This window comes from Pithys albifrons, chromosome 5 (genome assembly GCF_047495875.1).
Source record: "Pithys albifrons albifrons isolate INPA30051 chromosome 5, PitAlb_v1, whole genome shotgun sequence".
In the NCBI taxonomy this organism is placed as follows: Eukaryota; Metazoa; Chordata; class Aves; order Passeriformes; family Thamnophilidae; genus Pithys; species Pithys albifrons.
This window is the reverse complement of record NC_092462.1, coordinates 45,747,491-45,763,478: the sequence shown is the minus strand read 5'-3', so window position 1 is coordinate 45,763,478 and position 15,988 is coordinate 45,747,491. Positions and strand designations below refer to the sequence as shown.

Below are 15,988 nucleotides of genomic sequence, written 5' to 3'. Positions count from 1 at the left end.
AAAAGCAATTCAAAAACATTTGCAAAAAATAGCACTTCCACAGGTGGGTCTGGTGTTACTCTCATGTTGGGACTGTTTCTTTATTCCACATGACTGGTAAAGTCAGGACAAAAACACTACTAAAAGTCCAAGTGAGGTGTTAGTAAAATAAAGTTATTAGATAGTGCTAACTTAGGGGCTTTTCTTAATAGGACAGAAATAGATGGAGAAATTTTTTTTCTCAGCCCTTCTTGTGGCAAATTCCTCAATTAATTCATATTTATGCTTTTGTAACATTTGAAAATAGAGAACTGAATGATTCTCGGGTTTTTTCCCTTCTTGAAGCATAGCAGTTGCACTGAAGATTCCCAGTCTCTTAACCTCATAAGTCTGAATTGTAAGAGGCAAATTTTTTAGAAAGTAATTTTTACCTTCCCTTCCAATTTCTGTAAGCATCATGGATTCCTGGGTTGGTTTTTTTTTCACAATATTTTGCAGCCCTTTTTTTTTTTTAAGTATTTTGTCAAGTCCAGTAATAAGCTTCTGGAAGACTTGAACATAATCATTTATTCATAAGAGTGACTCTAAGCCCTATACCATGAGCATGTGTGAGGAAGTTAATTTGGCCTACTAGTGTGTTTTGAATTAGAGGCTGATTTAGGACTGTAGGTAGATGACTACATCAGAGAAGTGGTGTTAAAAATTATATTTTCTTCATATTACCTATTGGCTTCTGCCACCTTTTATTGTTGATGTTTGCATTTTAAATCTCTTATTCTTCATTTGTCTTTTGTCATTCTATGTATATGAAATTTGGAAGTCTCAAATCTGAATCAGGCTGCTCATCTCTGATTATATGTGATGATGTTAACATTTACAGTTCTAAATCCTTTTGCTCGGACTTAGCTTAATTAATTTTTTTTGATGGGAAACTTCAGATGTCTTTGAGCATTTTGGTCTAATTTTGAACATTTCTAAAATGAAAAATATTAACATAAACATCAATAGGATGAGTGCAAGTGTAATGTTACAGGATGCAGATGTTATTTTTGGATCTACCACGCCTGAAGTATCTTCTGTGAATTATCTGTGTGCATTAATAGTAACATCTTGTCATTCTAAAAGTTTGTAGTCATCCTGCTACCTAGCCCTGGGGTAATGCTTAAAACTCCAACCTTATTTAAGAATCTGTTAACTCAAGTGAAGTTCGTATTTCCTGAAATTGTGGTCCTGAAATAGCTCTCATGATTCACTCCTGCTTCAGGACAGATGTTATGCACAGTAGTAACCATTCCTTTTTTTTTATAGTTTCAAATAAACAAGTGAATGGCTTAAGATCTTGCTAGATTAGTTAAATTGTTTTACCATTATGTACTTGCTCACATTTGTAAGTTATAATGAGACAACAGACACTGAAAGTGACTGAGGACTTTGCCTCTGAGATGTTTCTCTGCTAAACCATTAAGCAATATGACACTACAGAGGGTGTTAATGCTTTATCTACATGCAGGGGAAGATAAAGCAGTCCAACTGCTTCAGTTTGTGTCAAATAACCAATGAATTGTGTGCAATTGCAGTGATGGATCTTACAGTTTTCATTTTTTAAAAATCTTTTACTGCCAATATACAGAATATTGTAAAATATTGGTGAATAAATATTTCCATAACTGTCTAGAACATGTGTGTCCTACTTGACAACCCATCCTTTAAAAGCTTTTTGAAGCTTCTCTCCTTTTTTTATCCAGAATGCACAAAGGAAAATCTTACTACAGATTTTTGCCACAGGTGAGTGTATTAGTACAGTACAGATTGCATTATACAGTTTTTATATGTAAATACTTCCTTTCATTTTATGAACTTGAAAACTTGAGTTTGTAGATGTATCTTTGTGGCTTTCTGAGCTATCCACAGATCTGCTGCTTTCCTTGACAATGGCAATACAGATGCTGCTATCACCATGGGAATGGTACTCTTGAATGAAGCTGCTACCTCCAAAGGGGATGTTGGCAAAAGGAGAAGTAAGTTGTATTAAATAGCTAATACAATGTTTTGACAATTAGAAGACATTGAGAAATTACAAGAGAATATCTGATTAAGTTTTCATAAGGTCTCTACCTTAAGCCAATGTTTGCCATTTCTGGTATTGAAAAGAGGAGAGCATAAAAATTCTGTTGATAAAACTACTTTCACATGAAGTCATAACAGTAAAAAGACCTTCTAAGCGTACTCAGCCAAGGTACAGCTTGACACAGTATCTCTACTACTTAGAATTGCATAAATGCTTTCTGGCTCTTGAATTATATTGAAAGTCAGTGACATAAAGAACAAGAGTTTCAAAACATGAATTTAGGCATTTTAAGATGACAACATCTAAAGGAGTTTGAATATTCTTTTACTTGGTACTCTTGCCAGTTCATGTTTTGAGAGGAGGGTGAAAACCCAGCAGTAGATGTAACACAGAACATATCCTAATCTGTAATGTCTGAAGATTTTTAGCCTGAAGTGCAATTTTTATGTTTTTCTGAATGTGGTTGTCATTCAAAATATTTGCAAGATTTTTTTGTCAGCGAATTGCATAAACACACAATATGAAAGTATTCTATCCAGAATCAAGCTTCCTCATACTTGGAAGTTCCCCTTTCTTTTGAGATCAGTTCTTTAGCTACTTCTCTGTAATACACAGTATTGCAGATTGGACCGGCCAACTATTTTCTAGAAAAGCATTCTAGAATTCCTCATAACTGGTTGGGTGTTGGCTAGAGATTTCTAATCAATAGTGATTTGAGGGTCTCCTTCAATGAGCTGTAGATTTATAATCTAATTCTGAATATCTTTTACAGTATCTAGCTCTAACTCTGATGTCAAAGGAGACAGTGGCACAAGTTTAGTTGAAATACAATGTTAGATCTGGGTCTGTGAACATGAACACAGTGAAATATCAGTGAACTGCAGTACAAATTCCGACTTTGCTCCTTGTGGCCATTCTGTGAATGCTTTCCATGTATCTGCTTTGCACTGTTCATGCTTCAGATTTATTCATCCATGCTTTGAAATCATATTTGCAAGTGGTGATTTCTTTATAATGAAGTGTGTTTATTAGGTTTGTACATGGCTAGTTTTCTCCAAATAACTGTAGAAATTTTAAATTCCAGTTGACACATGTCAGTTTCCACATGGTCAGTTTTAATGAAAAAATGCATCATTGTCAGCTTTCTTGGCTTCATGTTTGCTCATCCTTTGCTCAAAGGCAGCACATTCTTGAAGCATGAATATCGCAATTAAATAGCAAAGGTTTGGCTAAAGTAGGAATAGTATGAGAAGAGGAGCTTTTAAAATCAAATTAGCTCACTGTATCTAATGTAGATACGCTGCATCTCAGTTTTATACATCAGTTCATAGTGTTCCCTTTTTAAAAATATTTATTTACATGCAATAGAGCAAACTATCATGATCAAAAATGTTTTGTCCTATTATTCCACAGGGTGCTGACAGATTTTCCAAATTTTATTTGTTAATGTAAGCATTCGCTTTGTTAATTTATTCTTTGCCTGGAAAGGCTCAAAGGATGCTATCAAAGATTTCCGTCATTGTTATTTAGCTTCAAAACCTGAAGATTTATATTGCTGTTAAGAGTAAAAAGTGATTTGACTGCCAGCCTTGGAACTTACAACTGTGAAATTTTTAGCCACTAATAACTAAGATAAAGTAGTTACTAAGCTGCCTTTGCTGTTACTTCAGACATAGGTGGTTGACTAGAGAGAACATGATTCCATTAGTCAAGGGATATTTTCCTAAATGTATATTTTTTTCCAAATACCTGAAATTACATTGCTTGATATGTATGATTTACAGGGCTATTACACCCGTTATCAGCGGTAAGGTGTTTGCATCCATACACATCTGATTTGCAAATTTCAGCTCTTTTTTTCTTGAAAGTACATTTACCTTGACAAGTTATTTTTTCTTAGAACCATAAATATTATTTCTATATGTGTTTGAAATCCTGTCAGAAGACAGCAGGCATCAGAAGTCAAGGCAGTAACATTTAACTGTGTCAAAATTCTTTATAAATGATTGACATAAACGATATTCTTTGTAGAGATTCCAGTTTGAAATGTTTTATGTGCTAATAAAGTTATTTTCTTTCCAGTAATATGTCTGGTAGGCCTCGGTCTTGTGGTCTTTTTCTTCAGCTTCCTGTTGTCAATATTTCGGTCCAAGTACCATGGCTACCCATACAGGTAACCTGCCATTAAATTCTCATCTTATATTTAGTAATAGCTTTGTGCAAGTTTAATAGCTTTCAGGTAAACAGTCTTTTATCTACCACTGAAGTCAATGGAAGGTGGAAGAAGCAGGAAGAATGGTAATTAATTCAAGCAAACCACACGGGGTTGGAAAGCTAATGTTGTTAGACATGACTGTTAATGCAAACCAGTTAAAGCAGCTTGGGCGCAGATGTGTGATGTACTCAGTACCCTATGAAAAGTGCAAAAGAAAGCATGTTTTAATTTATAAGGCTCCCTTGGATATTTATTTGTGTATCTTTAAGATGTAGGTGAGATGAGGCACAAAAACACCAAAACAGTATATACTGCTAAGCTATGACTTTTTACTAAAAATATCTCTCTTTTTCTGTCAGTTTCAGCAAGAGGAGAGAAAGGATTGTAGTTTTCTAAATTATATGTACACCTGTCATTTTAACAGTTGTAACTTTTCTGACAAGCAGAAAAGTAGATTTCTATGATTAGACCTTGTGATTAGTGCAACAGTCAGATTTATATTGTGTTTTGTTCCATTAATAAAGTTTCAGCCTTGCAAGGCCAACTTAGATCTAATGTTTGAACTAATATATGACAATTTTCCCATTATTTTTTATTGTGAGACTTTAGAACTGTTTTCTTGTTTACTGAGGTCAGTCTCTTTATGCTCATTTGTTGACATTTAGTTTAGGTTGTTTCAGATCAGTTTTTGCATTTAATACCGTAGTGAAGACAAGAAAATCTCCCCTTGCAATATGTGCAGAAGATGTGCTCCTATGTTTAGTAATTTCTGCCAAGAAAAGAGGTCTTTAAAGGGCCCAGTAGTATCATGCTGCAAAATTTCATCAGTCTGGAGTTAGTATCTTGCCATTTAGATAGTCTATATGGCCTCTTATCATTCACTCTGGATGTTATCTTCTTGCTCAACTGACTTGGAGGGAAAGACAGGATTCAGTTTTTCTAAGTGTAAGGTATTCTTCCCATTAACAGCTTTAGTCTTAAAAGAAGCAGGAATAATGAGCTTAATCTATAGCTTGAAACTCCCTTGAGAAGCACTGACAAAGAATAGCAACCCATAGTTTTAGCTCCATTCTATCTTTTCACAACAACTTTACTACATGAAAAAGACAGTTGGTGTGCTTCTTGCCATGCAATTTAGTAGCTACTAAGGGGAATGTGGCAGCTGTACTAGTTTCATTTTTAGTTCTTTCATCTTAAGAATGTTCCTATCACTTATTAGCAACATGCTTATATGTCTATGCCAGTTTCCAGACCTTTCATGGCCTTTGTGAATGTTTGCACTGGGGTTTTTTGGCTGCTGTATGATACCTAGGATGTCTGGTGTTGAACAGTACATTGTGAACATTAGTATGCTCTGTGAGTTTGCAAGCCAGCATGTTACCATTGATGTTATTGCAGACTTAATTGCTCAGGTCTGCCACCTATCTTCTAGTATCATGTATTACAAGCTTTGAAGACTCAATTTAAGTAACATACGGGTTTTTTTTCCTCTTCTCTTGCCAGTCTATTTGCTGTAAATATTGGGTGGGTGGAGTGAATTTTTTTTTATTTTATTCCCCCCACAATTAATCTTGTATTTAGTGAAATACTAAACATCTTTTCTTTGGAGTGTCTAGCAGAAGTTGGAGCCCTATGTGGATTTTGTACTTCTCCGTTAGTATCCAATCTAAGAATAAAGGATATCAAGAATTGGGGGTGTGGGGGAAAAGGAAGAAAACTTCTGAATTCTATTAAAAGTTTAATTTCAAGAAATTTAGTTTGATATGCAGTGCGTGTCAAAAAGAAGTGCACCTGTTAGTATGTTAAAGCCAGTTTAGAAAGAAAAAAAAGATATGCATAGTGATTCTGAAAATAATGATTCATCACAGTCCTGTTAAAATGAGATGGTGCCACATCATGTCACTATGAAGAAATTATTAGATCTGTAAACCAAATTCTGACTTAAGGAGATAAGTAGTCTCAATATCACAACTTGCAAACCAGTAACACCCATCAAGTACATTAATTTAAAAAAATAACACTGTGTATGCACAAACACATGAGAAACATTTAATAGCTGGCTTAGTGTTATACAGGGGAGGGGTTTATTATGTTACTGCTTCAGCACAATTAATTGGCATCTCTTGGGCTTACTTTGTCTGTCCTAAATTGTTTGTGTTTTCATGGGAATAAATTAATCATTCAATCATTCAATCACTAGGGCAATGTAGAATTATTGGAAGCCATCACTAGAGCTGATCCTTTTGCTGTGCTAGCATCAAATTTCATTTGATATTTCCCCAAATGTGTAATTTACATATCTGGTCTTTTTCATTGTTAAATCTTCCACATTTCTGTTGGTCTCTTGGGTAGCTCTGGCCCAATTTTCTGTTGTGTTATTTAAAATAAACATGCTGTTGATTCTTTGACACTTCAGTGGTCTCAAACATCTCATCTTCATCACAATTCCATAGTGTTTTTAAGAGAAGCCTATTTGGTTTTTGTGCACAATTCTTGTGAATTTTAATGAATTGAATAATCTTTTTGTCTCAATTCCTTAGGATCTTCTAAAAAGTTCCATGTGCCACCAGTTGATCGCAGTGTAGATATATCTTAAGATATGAAATATTTCTGTCCTTTTACTTTCACTGGTTGTAGGTTTCACCTTGAAACCATGTCTTTATGTGATAAATTGTCCTCAGGCTAGTAAAGCATTGCCTTTAACAATACTAACAGCAAGGCATACTAATGATCTGTAAGGAAAAATGAAGGAAAGTTTATGTTGGCATGCCTAAAGCAACAGTTAAAGGAAACTGAAATTGTTTTAATGCTATATGCATGACCTCAAGCATCAACTTTACTCTCCAACTTAAAAAAAAGTCAAATGTACTAAATTGCTGCTGTTCTCTGGCACTGAGCAACCAAGTCAGTCTTCTGTGAAGCATACGCCATCGATAAAAAGTGAAACAGTAACACAATCTGTTGTGCATCCTGTTTTCTGCAGTGACCTTCATGTAGTGAAGATAAATCAAAACAGAGGTGGATAAACCTAGAGCAGAAGTCAAAAACTGGAGAAAGACTGCTATTTCCTTTTCTAATGTGCATAAATAAAAGTACTGGGCATTCTGTTATTTCTTTGACCCTGTAATGCCATTGTCATTGTTAATTTCCATTATAAACAGAAAAGTGTCCTGAGGAGTGCTAGATATTAGCACAGGTCTATAAGATCCTCTTTAGAGGGCATGTATGGGGGGGGGGGGGGTGGGGGGGGGGTGGCGCAGTACTTCTTTGTTTACATTTTTTTGATCCACTTCAGACAGTTTCCAATTCAGATTTGATTCTTTCTTCCAAAGAATTTTCTTTTTGAAGGCTAGGGTTGGGGAAAAAATTGTTTAATTAATATGCTAGTAGAATGCCCTTATACAGTAAAGCACTGGAATGAGAATGGTGACACAAAATGGAGGTGTCATGGTTTATACCCAGCCAGCAGTCAAGTACCACCCAGCTGCCCACTCCCTCCCCCAGCAGCAGGACAGGGGAAAGAATTGGAAGGGCAAAAGCCAGAAAACTCATGGGTTGAGATAAAGAGTTAAACAAGGAAAGCAAAAGCCATGCACAGAAGCAAAGAAAAAGAATTAATTCACTTCTTCCCATGGGCAGGCAGGTGTCAGCCATCCCCAGGAGAACAGGACCCCATCACAAGTAATGGTTACTTGGGAAGACAAACACCAGCACTCCAGATGTCCCACCCTTGCTCAATCTGCCCCCCCAAGTGATGTCATATGGTATGGAATATCCCTTTGGTCAGTTTGGGTCACGTGTCCTGGCTGTGTCTCCTCCCAACCTCCCATGCACCCTCAGTCTCCTTCCCAGCATGGGAGTACGGAAAGCAGAAAAGGCCTTGGCTCTTTGTAAGCACTGCTCAGCAACAACAAGAACATGTCTATATTATCAACCCTATGTTCAGCACAAATCCAAATCATAGCCCCATACTAGCCACTATGAAGGAAATTAACTCTGCCCCAGCTAAAACCAGCAGAGGAGGTCATCATTTACTCCTCAATTACTCACTGAGCAAACACAAATCTCTCTGCTAGATCCATTTTTGGCAGGTCTTTTTCATATTTTCACTAAGCAACCTTTTTAATGGGAACTGGATGAAACTTCTCATTTTGCTAAAACTCTCACTTTAATTACTATCACTAGCTGTTGAAAGATTATGTATTGATTTTATACTCTTGAGCAGTTTCCCTTTTTTAATGCTTTCTCGATAAGACAAGTACGTTGATATATCTGAGAGAATGTTTCTGAAACTCTTCTCATGCCAGTACTTGACATGAGTAAGTGATACATTAAATATCAGATACTCAGTGATTGAGCAACAAAATTTCATTTTATCAACACAGAATTTCATCTGTCAACTAATACACGTGGGAATGACGGAGAGACTATTCTTCACTGTAAATCAAAAGCATGAACTCTAGGTTAGCTTTGCTAGTCAGGAAAGACCTTGGAGGGTTCTCTGGAAACTTCATTTTCAGCAGTTTCAGTCTAAAAAGCATACAGAATTTGAAAAAGAATAAGAGAGGATGGTAAGAACAAAACAGAAGGTATCAATACACTAGCACAGTATTATATTACTGGGAATGTTAAGCATGTAAATCCTTGTAACACTGGTTTCTTCTAGAGGACAGACAGACAAAAGTCTTATCCATGCTTTACTGAGGTTGAAAAAAGTTTCTTGATTATTTTTTTCAGTTTTGGCTGCAATTAGTTAGCTGCCCCTGTGTTGTTTTTTCTGCTTTGTTTTCTGAATGAAACTTTTAGCAAAGTTTCATTATTAATGATTCTTTTAATTGTTCTTTCAAGTCTACACTTTATCATTTGTTGTTTTAATACCATTTAAATGAAATGAGCACCTGAAAATTCAAAGTTTTTGTAAGTTTTCATTAACTAGTTTGTATTAAGTAGCTTTTGAAAGCAGTTTTTAGTACTTGGAGTTGAACGTTTTATTATCCTTCATAGCTGTTGTGTTTTAGTATTATTTACAAGAGTAATGTGAAATATTTTTAGTTAAGCCATAAAAAATAATCAGTCTTCTAAACTATGTATTGATGGAATGGAAAATAGATATTCCATATTGACTAACAGAGAAAATGAACTAAGCTATAAGAAAGCATGATAAAGAATAATTGCCTTATTTTCATAAAAAAACCCTATAAATATTAAGTCAGATGTGAAGTATCCATTCATTGTTTCAAGAAGGATAGTCAATGCAACATGAACAGACAAATTGCAAGATGTCCCAGAGCTTGAACATTCCACACATTCACTATATACACTACATAAGGCCTGTTTACCTTCATTATAAATTAATTCGTTCTAGTTCAGTTGTATAATACTGAGTAATTGAAATCAAATGCAAGCGAATAAAATAGAATAGTTGTTTCTTGGAAACATACTGGTTAAATACTAATATGTAGAACAAATAGTATGTAGAGACATATTAAATTATTAATAAATGTGAGCACACTACAAACAGCTTTTTAGATATTCCATGTTGATTTCATGCATAATTCAGTTGATTCACCTGAAGATTATGAATTGGTAAGTCTACTTCTGATAAACACCAAGATTTACATTCTGGTTTGTAGTGCCTAGCAAAATTGGTTACTTTCTTCAAAATGGCAGAAATTGGGATTATTTTAAAAGACAGGAAAACAATAATACCCTGTTGTCAAAACAAAGCATTTTAAGTTTAGCATTTTCTATACTACTGCTCTTAGTGTGGCTAAGCACTATGCTGTTCAGCAAAGAAACTGCCCACTGAAATGAAAGGCAACACACGTTTCTACCTCTGTTCATCTAAACCATCCAACAGCATACTGAACTCATGAATATCTACAAACTTCCACATTCTTCTCTATGTGAAGCATAGACTTCACTGCTGATTTCTAATCCTTTAAAGAATGGGAGATCTGAATTCTAGGTGTCTGGACCCATAGCAGATCTCTTAAGAAGGATGTGCTTCTTCGTATGGCAAAGAGTTTGGATGCTCTTCTCTGAGTAGGGCCTTTATTCTGTGATTACCACCATTAAAAATGCCTTTTTTCGCTTTTATGTCTTCCCTGTACATCTTACAGTTTGCCATTTACTCCTTCCTGTTTCTACCCATTTCTATCCAATTAATGTCTGGAAAGGCACAGTTTGGCCAGCCTTTCCTGTTCTACTTCCCCCTGCTTTGCATAAGGGGAGATGTTTTCATTTTTCTTTTTTTTTAGATGTGTCCCAACATGTTGTCCAATTCGTTATTCTAGATTTTTCAGAAACTGATCCCATACCCCATCTTCTTTTTTGTGGATACTTTGTGATGTTTCTTGGTGGTTTGGCTTTTTGTAGTTTCCACAGAATCACAGAGTAACAGAAGGGTTGGGGTTGGAAGGAACCCCTGGAGATCAACCACTCTGGTAAAGCAGGTTCACCTATAACAGGTTGAATGAGATCAAATCCAGTCAGGTTTCTTCAGAGAAGGAGATTCCACAATAGCCTGTTCCACTGCTCTGTCATCCTTGAAATACAGAAGTTTTTCCTCATATTCAGATGGCATTTGATATGTTTCAGCTTTCTACCTTAGTCTTTTTCTTTCAGTGTTTCTCTTACCCATATTCTGTATCACAAGTCTTAGCTACTAAAGACACAGTGTCCTTGTAGACAGAAAGTAAGAAAAATAGATTGATCCAAAATGACACTGCTGTATTTGTATTTCCTTACAGTTACATAATTCAGTCTTTTATCTCTCTTAAGTCTATCAGTGTTACTTCCATGATTATTGTAATCTTCAGGTCTTGCCACTCTTCCCTCCAAACATTTTTCCTACCAGTATTCCTTTGCCTGCTCCTCTCACTTCGTTTCCTATACATGGTCTTACACATCTATCACAGACCTGGGGTTATCTTTTTAGTCACATGTGCTCAGTATTCTCTTACTTCTCCACTCAGCACCCTACAATTCATCTCTTCATACAGTTTTCTTGCTAGCCTTTCCCTTTCTTTAATGCTCTCACCCTCCAGCACCGAGCCAGTTGCCATCTGTTTTGCCTTGGTTTGTATGTCTTGCCTAATGAGCTTGTCAGCTCTTTGCAGCAGTGAACATCTTTCTACTGATACAGTCTTTTAAGCTTATGACACTTGTATGTGTTTAGTAATCAATTAATTATGCCATGAATAGAAAACTGATGAAATTACTACATGTGTATACTCAAGCATGTTGCATATCTATGAAGAGATGAAAGATCTTCCATGCAAAGCTAGAGGCAGGACTTTCATTCAGTAGTTCACTGTTAATATATCGTGTGTGTAGACACGCACAAGTCTTTCTCTCTGTGTTCCCATTTCCCAATTTATGAGTCTTGGTAAAGTACTTGAAAAAGTATAACACACAATACATATCTGCATTTTAGAAATGCAAAGTTTTGTTCCAGAGGTAAAAAAACAGCAATGTCATTAATAACTTCTTAATTTATTGAAATACTAATAAGAGTTTTCAACCCTACAAAGCCTTTTCGTGCTGTATACCCTCCCCACTGTGGGACCACTTCAACAGTTAAAAACGCAGGTTTTAAATAAACCTGAAACATCTCCTGGGAGAGGTTGCGCACTTTAAGTAGTAAGAGCAAATGCAGAAGTTGATTAAAGAGAACAGATGTTTGAAGAGTGTTTTGCTTTTTAATTTTTTTAAATAGGCAAATTTAAGTTTCAATCACTCATGTTTTATTTGATAACTTTTGTGCTTGTTTAGTAATTACTAAATGGGATATAAAACCTTAAGAGATGATTACACAAATATCAAATGACTTTTCAAATTAATGTTTTGAAGTTTTTGTTTATTATTTTCAAATAATTGTGGTGCAATGTTTTATATGCATTTTTCAGCATTTAAACATGTTTTCTTTCTTTTCAGCTTCTTAATTAAATAAATTCAAGTGGGATTCATTTAGAGCTGCTTACCATGAAGATAAGCTATAACTGCTATTATCAGCCCACCAATGCTACATGTATTCAAGAATCTTTTGTTGGTTCATCTGTTTTTTGTGATAATTTATGTATTATGCTGATAGAGAAACAAATGCAGTTTTATGCAATGAATGCATAATTTATAGAAATCTACAGTAAACATCTCATTGGAAAGTGCTAAATGTTATGGATATGGTGTGCTCAAGAAATTAAATAAAACTCATTATATTGGACTTCTGTTTAAGTCTTCCTTATTGAATCCAAAGGTTATTGCCAAGATTTTTCACTTTAATGTTGTTATAATGTTTTGAGATGTGTTTTAGAGGTGAACAAAATACCATTAGTTCTTCAACTATGATCAAAAGAAATACCACGGTGGAAAGTGTAATTTAATGACTACATGCACCTTGCCCTCACTTTGCTTTGTAACAGAGTATGTATATGGAGTCTCTGATCACCTCTGATATGCTCAGCTATTCACATAAAATTACGTTCTACATATATTCCTCCTGGAATTCTTCTTTTCCTGACTCAGCTGTACATGCAGTACATACATTGCCAGTTCAAATCTCTCTTAAGCCAAAAGATGCAATTCATAATGGAATTCATTGTGGAATCTGGAAGGCAAGAAAGCTTACATCAGTCAGAACTCAGGTCCGTTTAAGCTGAGTTTGTGGTGACAAAATGGGAGGATGGGGGGCAACAGTGTTTCATAATCCACAACGTGCTTACTTTCTGAAGTAGCAGCAAGAGGAAGGTATTCCCCTGAATGATGCTTATAAAGAAATACAGATGAGTCTGTTGGAACAGGAGTTACCATCATTGGCAGTTTTCTTTGTCCACCCAGCTTTGTGAAAAGCTTATGTAAGCATTTGTAATACCATTTAAAAATGCCATTTTTGTAGCTGTTTACATCTCATATTATATGAATTACTTATAAGCCTTTGCATATGCCTACACAGTGTATTCTCAGTGGCTCGTGAAACAAGTATCATCACATGATACCTTGCCTCAGTCCTGCTTTTTCCTTTTGCTTCATACTGGTAATTTTCCAAATTATACTTTCCAAGTACCAATTCACTGTCAGTAACAGTTGGAATTTCTTCATTCATAATATAAGAATGCCTTTTAATATGAGGATAAAATTGACTAGAATTAGAAAACTCAGTTCATCTAATGCTCTAATCTGTTCCTTCTCAAAAAAAAAAAATTACTGGTATTTTAAGAACCGGGAAACTTTTTAGGACAAGAGAAAACAGGGAGGACAGTTTATATCTTACATAAAAGCAGAGCAAGACCCTCGGTGTGGAAACACTGCAAGGTTGTGGAGTAGTATTTAAACCAGAAGCTGGGTGAAAACCAACAGACTCAAAACACCTGGTTTACAGACTGATGTGGACCATGAAAGGGGGTTGCAGCCTTTACAGAGGTGCTTCAGCTGTTAGCCAGGAAGGCAGATCAGACTGCCCATGATGCCAGTGTGGGGAAGCTAGGACAGAATTTCCAAGAGGTTTATGTCAGTGCTAAAAGCCTGAGACACGAATGGAATAATTAAATTGTATGGTATTGAACAACAGCCCTGGTATAACAGGCATTCAAAACCGTGGTGGGGACTGGGATAAGGGAGGGAAATCAATAGGACACTATTGCCAGGCTGACCTAGGGATGGCATAGCAGCATATGCAGGTGACAAAGTGGGGCCATATGGGAAAGATTACATAGATTGCAACAGCATGGATCTCCTACAGGAAAAAAAGAAGCATAGCAGTAGGTCTCCATGGGTGGAAGCCTGTATTCTGAAAAAGAATTAGAACTGTGCTACTGACTTGATCAAGATGACAACAGTAAGTTTCAGACAGGTAGTAATATTGGGAGATCTCAAGGCCTCATCCTAATCAGATTTAAGTATTTCAGCTTGTGATGAGGTAAAGCATTCCAGTGACACGTGACTGCCTTCTGGAACAACTAGTAGATCTCAAGTGATAAGCAAGTCAAAAGCAGAAGCTTGAGTAGTGCATGGAGACTAGCAAAAGAAGTATTCATGGGATAGCTACTCTGTAACAGCAACCACAATACAGTGGGGTAAATGGTGTTGCAAGACAGGACAGTCAAAGTGAAATCTAAAATAAGTTGGAGCAATTTAAAAATAAAGGTAGTTAATAATGCAAACAAAAAAAAAAAGCACCTCAACATCAAAAGTACACCCCCAAAAGCAAGACACCTACAACCAGCCTGGGGGCTGTTAAATACTTCATTAGAAGGGAAAATATGTGCCACAATTCAAAAAGACATAAAAAACACAGCACTGCACACAGGTCAACAGTAAAATAACAGGTCTAAAAAAAAAATGATCTGAAGATGATGCTTATGGCAGTAGCATGTTAGCAGAGACTTCTTAAAACACACCAAAAGCAAATGACCAGGCAGGGAACTAGTGAAAGAGATTTAAGAAGGGGCACCCACTGATAAAGACTATGATAGAGAAGCCAAGTTCTCTGTAGCAGCTAGGCCAGAAGACTTAGGTCAAAGTGGCCTAGCACATTCTGTGTAATCATTTTAAATAGATAAGCTAGATGCTGGTAAGATCTTGGGACCAAATGGCATTTATCAGAGTTCTGAAGGAAATCAGATGTGAGGTTGCAGAACTGCTGAGCAAGGTGCCTTCACCTATCATTACAGATTGCCTCTGTGTCAGAAATCTGACAGATTGCCAGTACAGCTGTCATCTATAAAAAGGAGAGTCTAGAGGGAAGGCTGAGCTACAGACCAATGAACAATTTCCAGTCTTGATGGGATGGTCAAGTCTGCAATAAAGCATAAGTTTACGGAGAGCAAAGATAAACATAGTCATCTGAAAAAGGTGTAGGACATGTATAAAGGTGAATTTAAGTTCATAAAGTTGTAGAAGGCTAAAATAGTGTCAGAAAAGCACAAGGATAAAAATCCTTTGGCAAGGATTTATTAAAGAACCTATTCTGGAATTGGTCCTTTCCATGACTTGAAAACCAGTTCAAATAGAAGGATGGGGCTTAATGGTCACTTTTTATGACAGTATAATCAGAAATGGGACCTTCCTGAAGAATGGTGCAGGGGCCACTTGAATATATATTCATTACTGACATGGAGAGGGTGCATGTGCAGTGCAACCTGCATTACAGATAAGATCATGTGCTGTGCTGATAGGGAGAAAAGTCCACTAAAACTTTGCAAAACTTGATGAATGGGTAAAAAGTTGGGAGGTGAGCATCAGTGCATCTGGATAAAAAATAAGTCCTGCCTTGTTCAGCTATAACTCAGGAAAGTGACAGCAGAGTCATAATTGAACAGATATTAGCAGAATGGTCAGTGTACACTGACAGCCAAAGAGAAGAAGTTTATAGTGTCATCAATAGAGGGGTTTGGGTAACAAGACAGAGAATAACACTTTAGAACTGCGCAAAGTCTCCATGGGTTCCTGTTGAGTGAGTGATGCATGTAGTTCTGATTTACACATCTCAAAGACACAGAACAGTTCAAGGTACAGAAAAAGGCACTGGGAATTGGTCAGGGAGATAGAATTCCCCCTTATGAAGAGCCAATGAAAGGACCAGAACTCTTCAACTGGAAAAGGAAAAAAAATAAAAGAGCGAGTATGATTGTGGCTTACAAGTTTATAAACATGTTTAATAAGCTGAATACTGAACATTCACCAAATCCTGCAATGGTAGAATGAACCTGCAGCTTATTTAAAAGAAA

General features: G+C 36.1%; 1 protein-coding gene across 1 annotated transcript in view; it reads left to right on the top strand.

The window, feature by feature from the left end:
• TUSC3 (tumor suppressor candidate 3) overlaps positions 1 to 12,486 on the top strand; it is a 118,923-nt gene extending 106,437 nt beyond the window's left edge. Inside the window, exons 8-10 of the mRNA XM_071555187.1 lie at positions 1,923 to 1,997; positions 4,130 to 4,220; positions 12,201 to 12,486. Of these exons, the coding sequence (XP_071411288.1) occupies positions 1,923 to 1,997; positions 4,130 to 4,220; positions 12,201 to 12,216 (182 nt within the window). The 3' untranslated portion in view covers positions 12,217 to 12,486. The remainder of the gene's footprint in view (positions 1 to 1,922; positions 1,998 to 4,129; positions 4,221 to 12,200) is intronic.
• Positions 12,487 to 15,988: the final 3,502 nt, after the last annotated feature.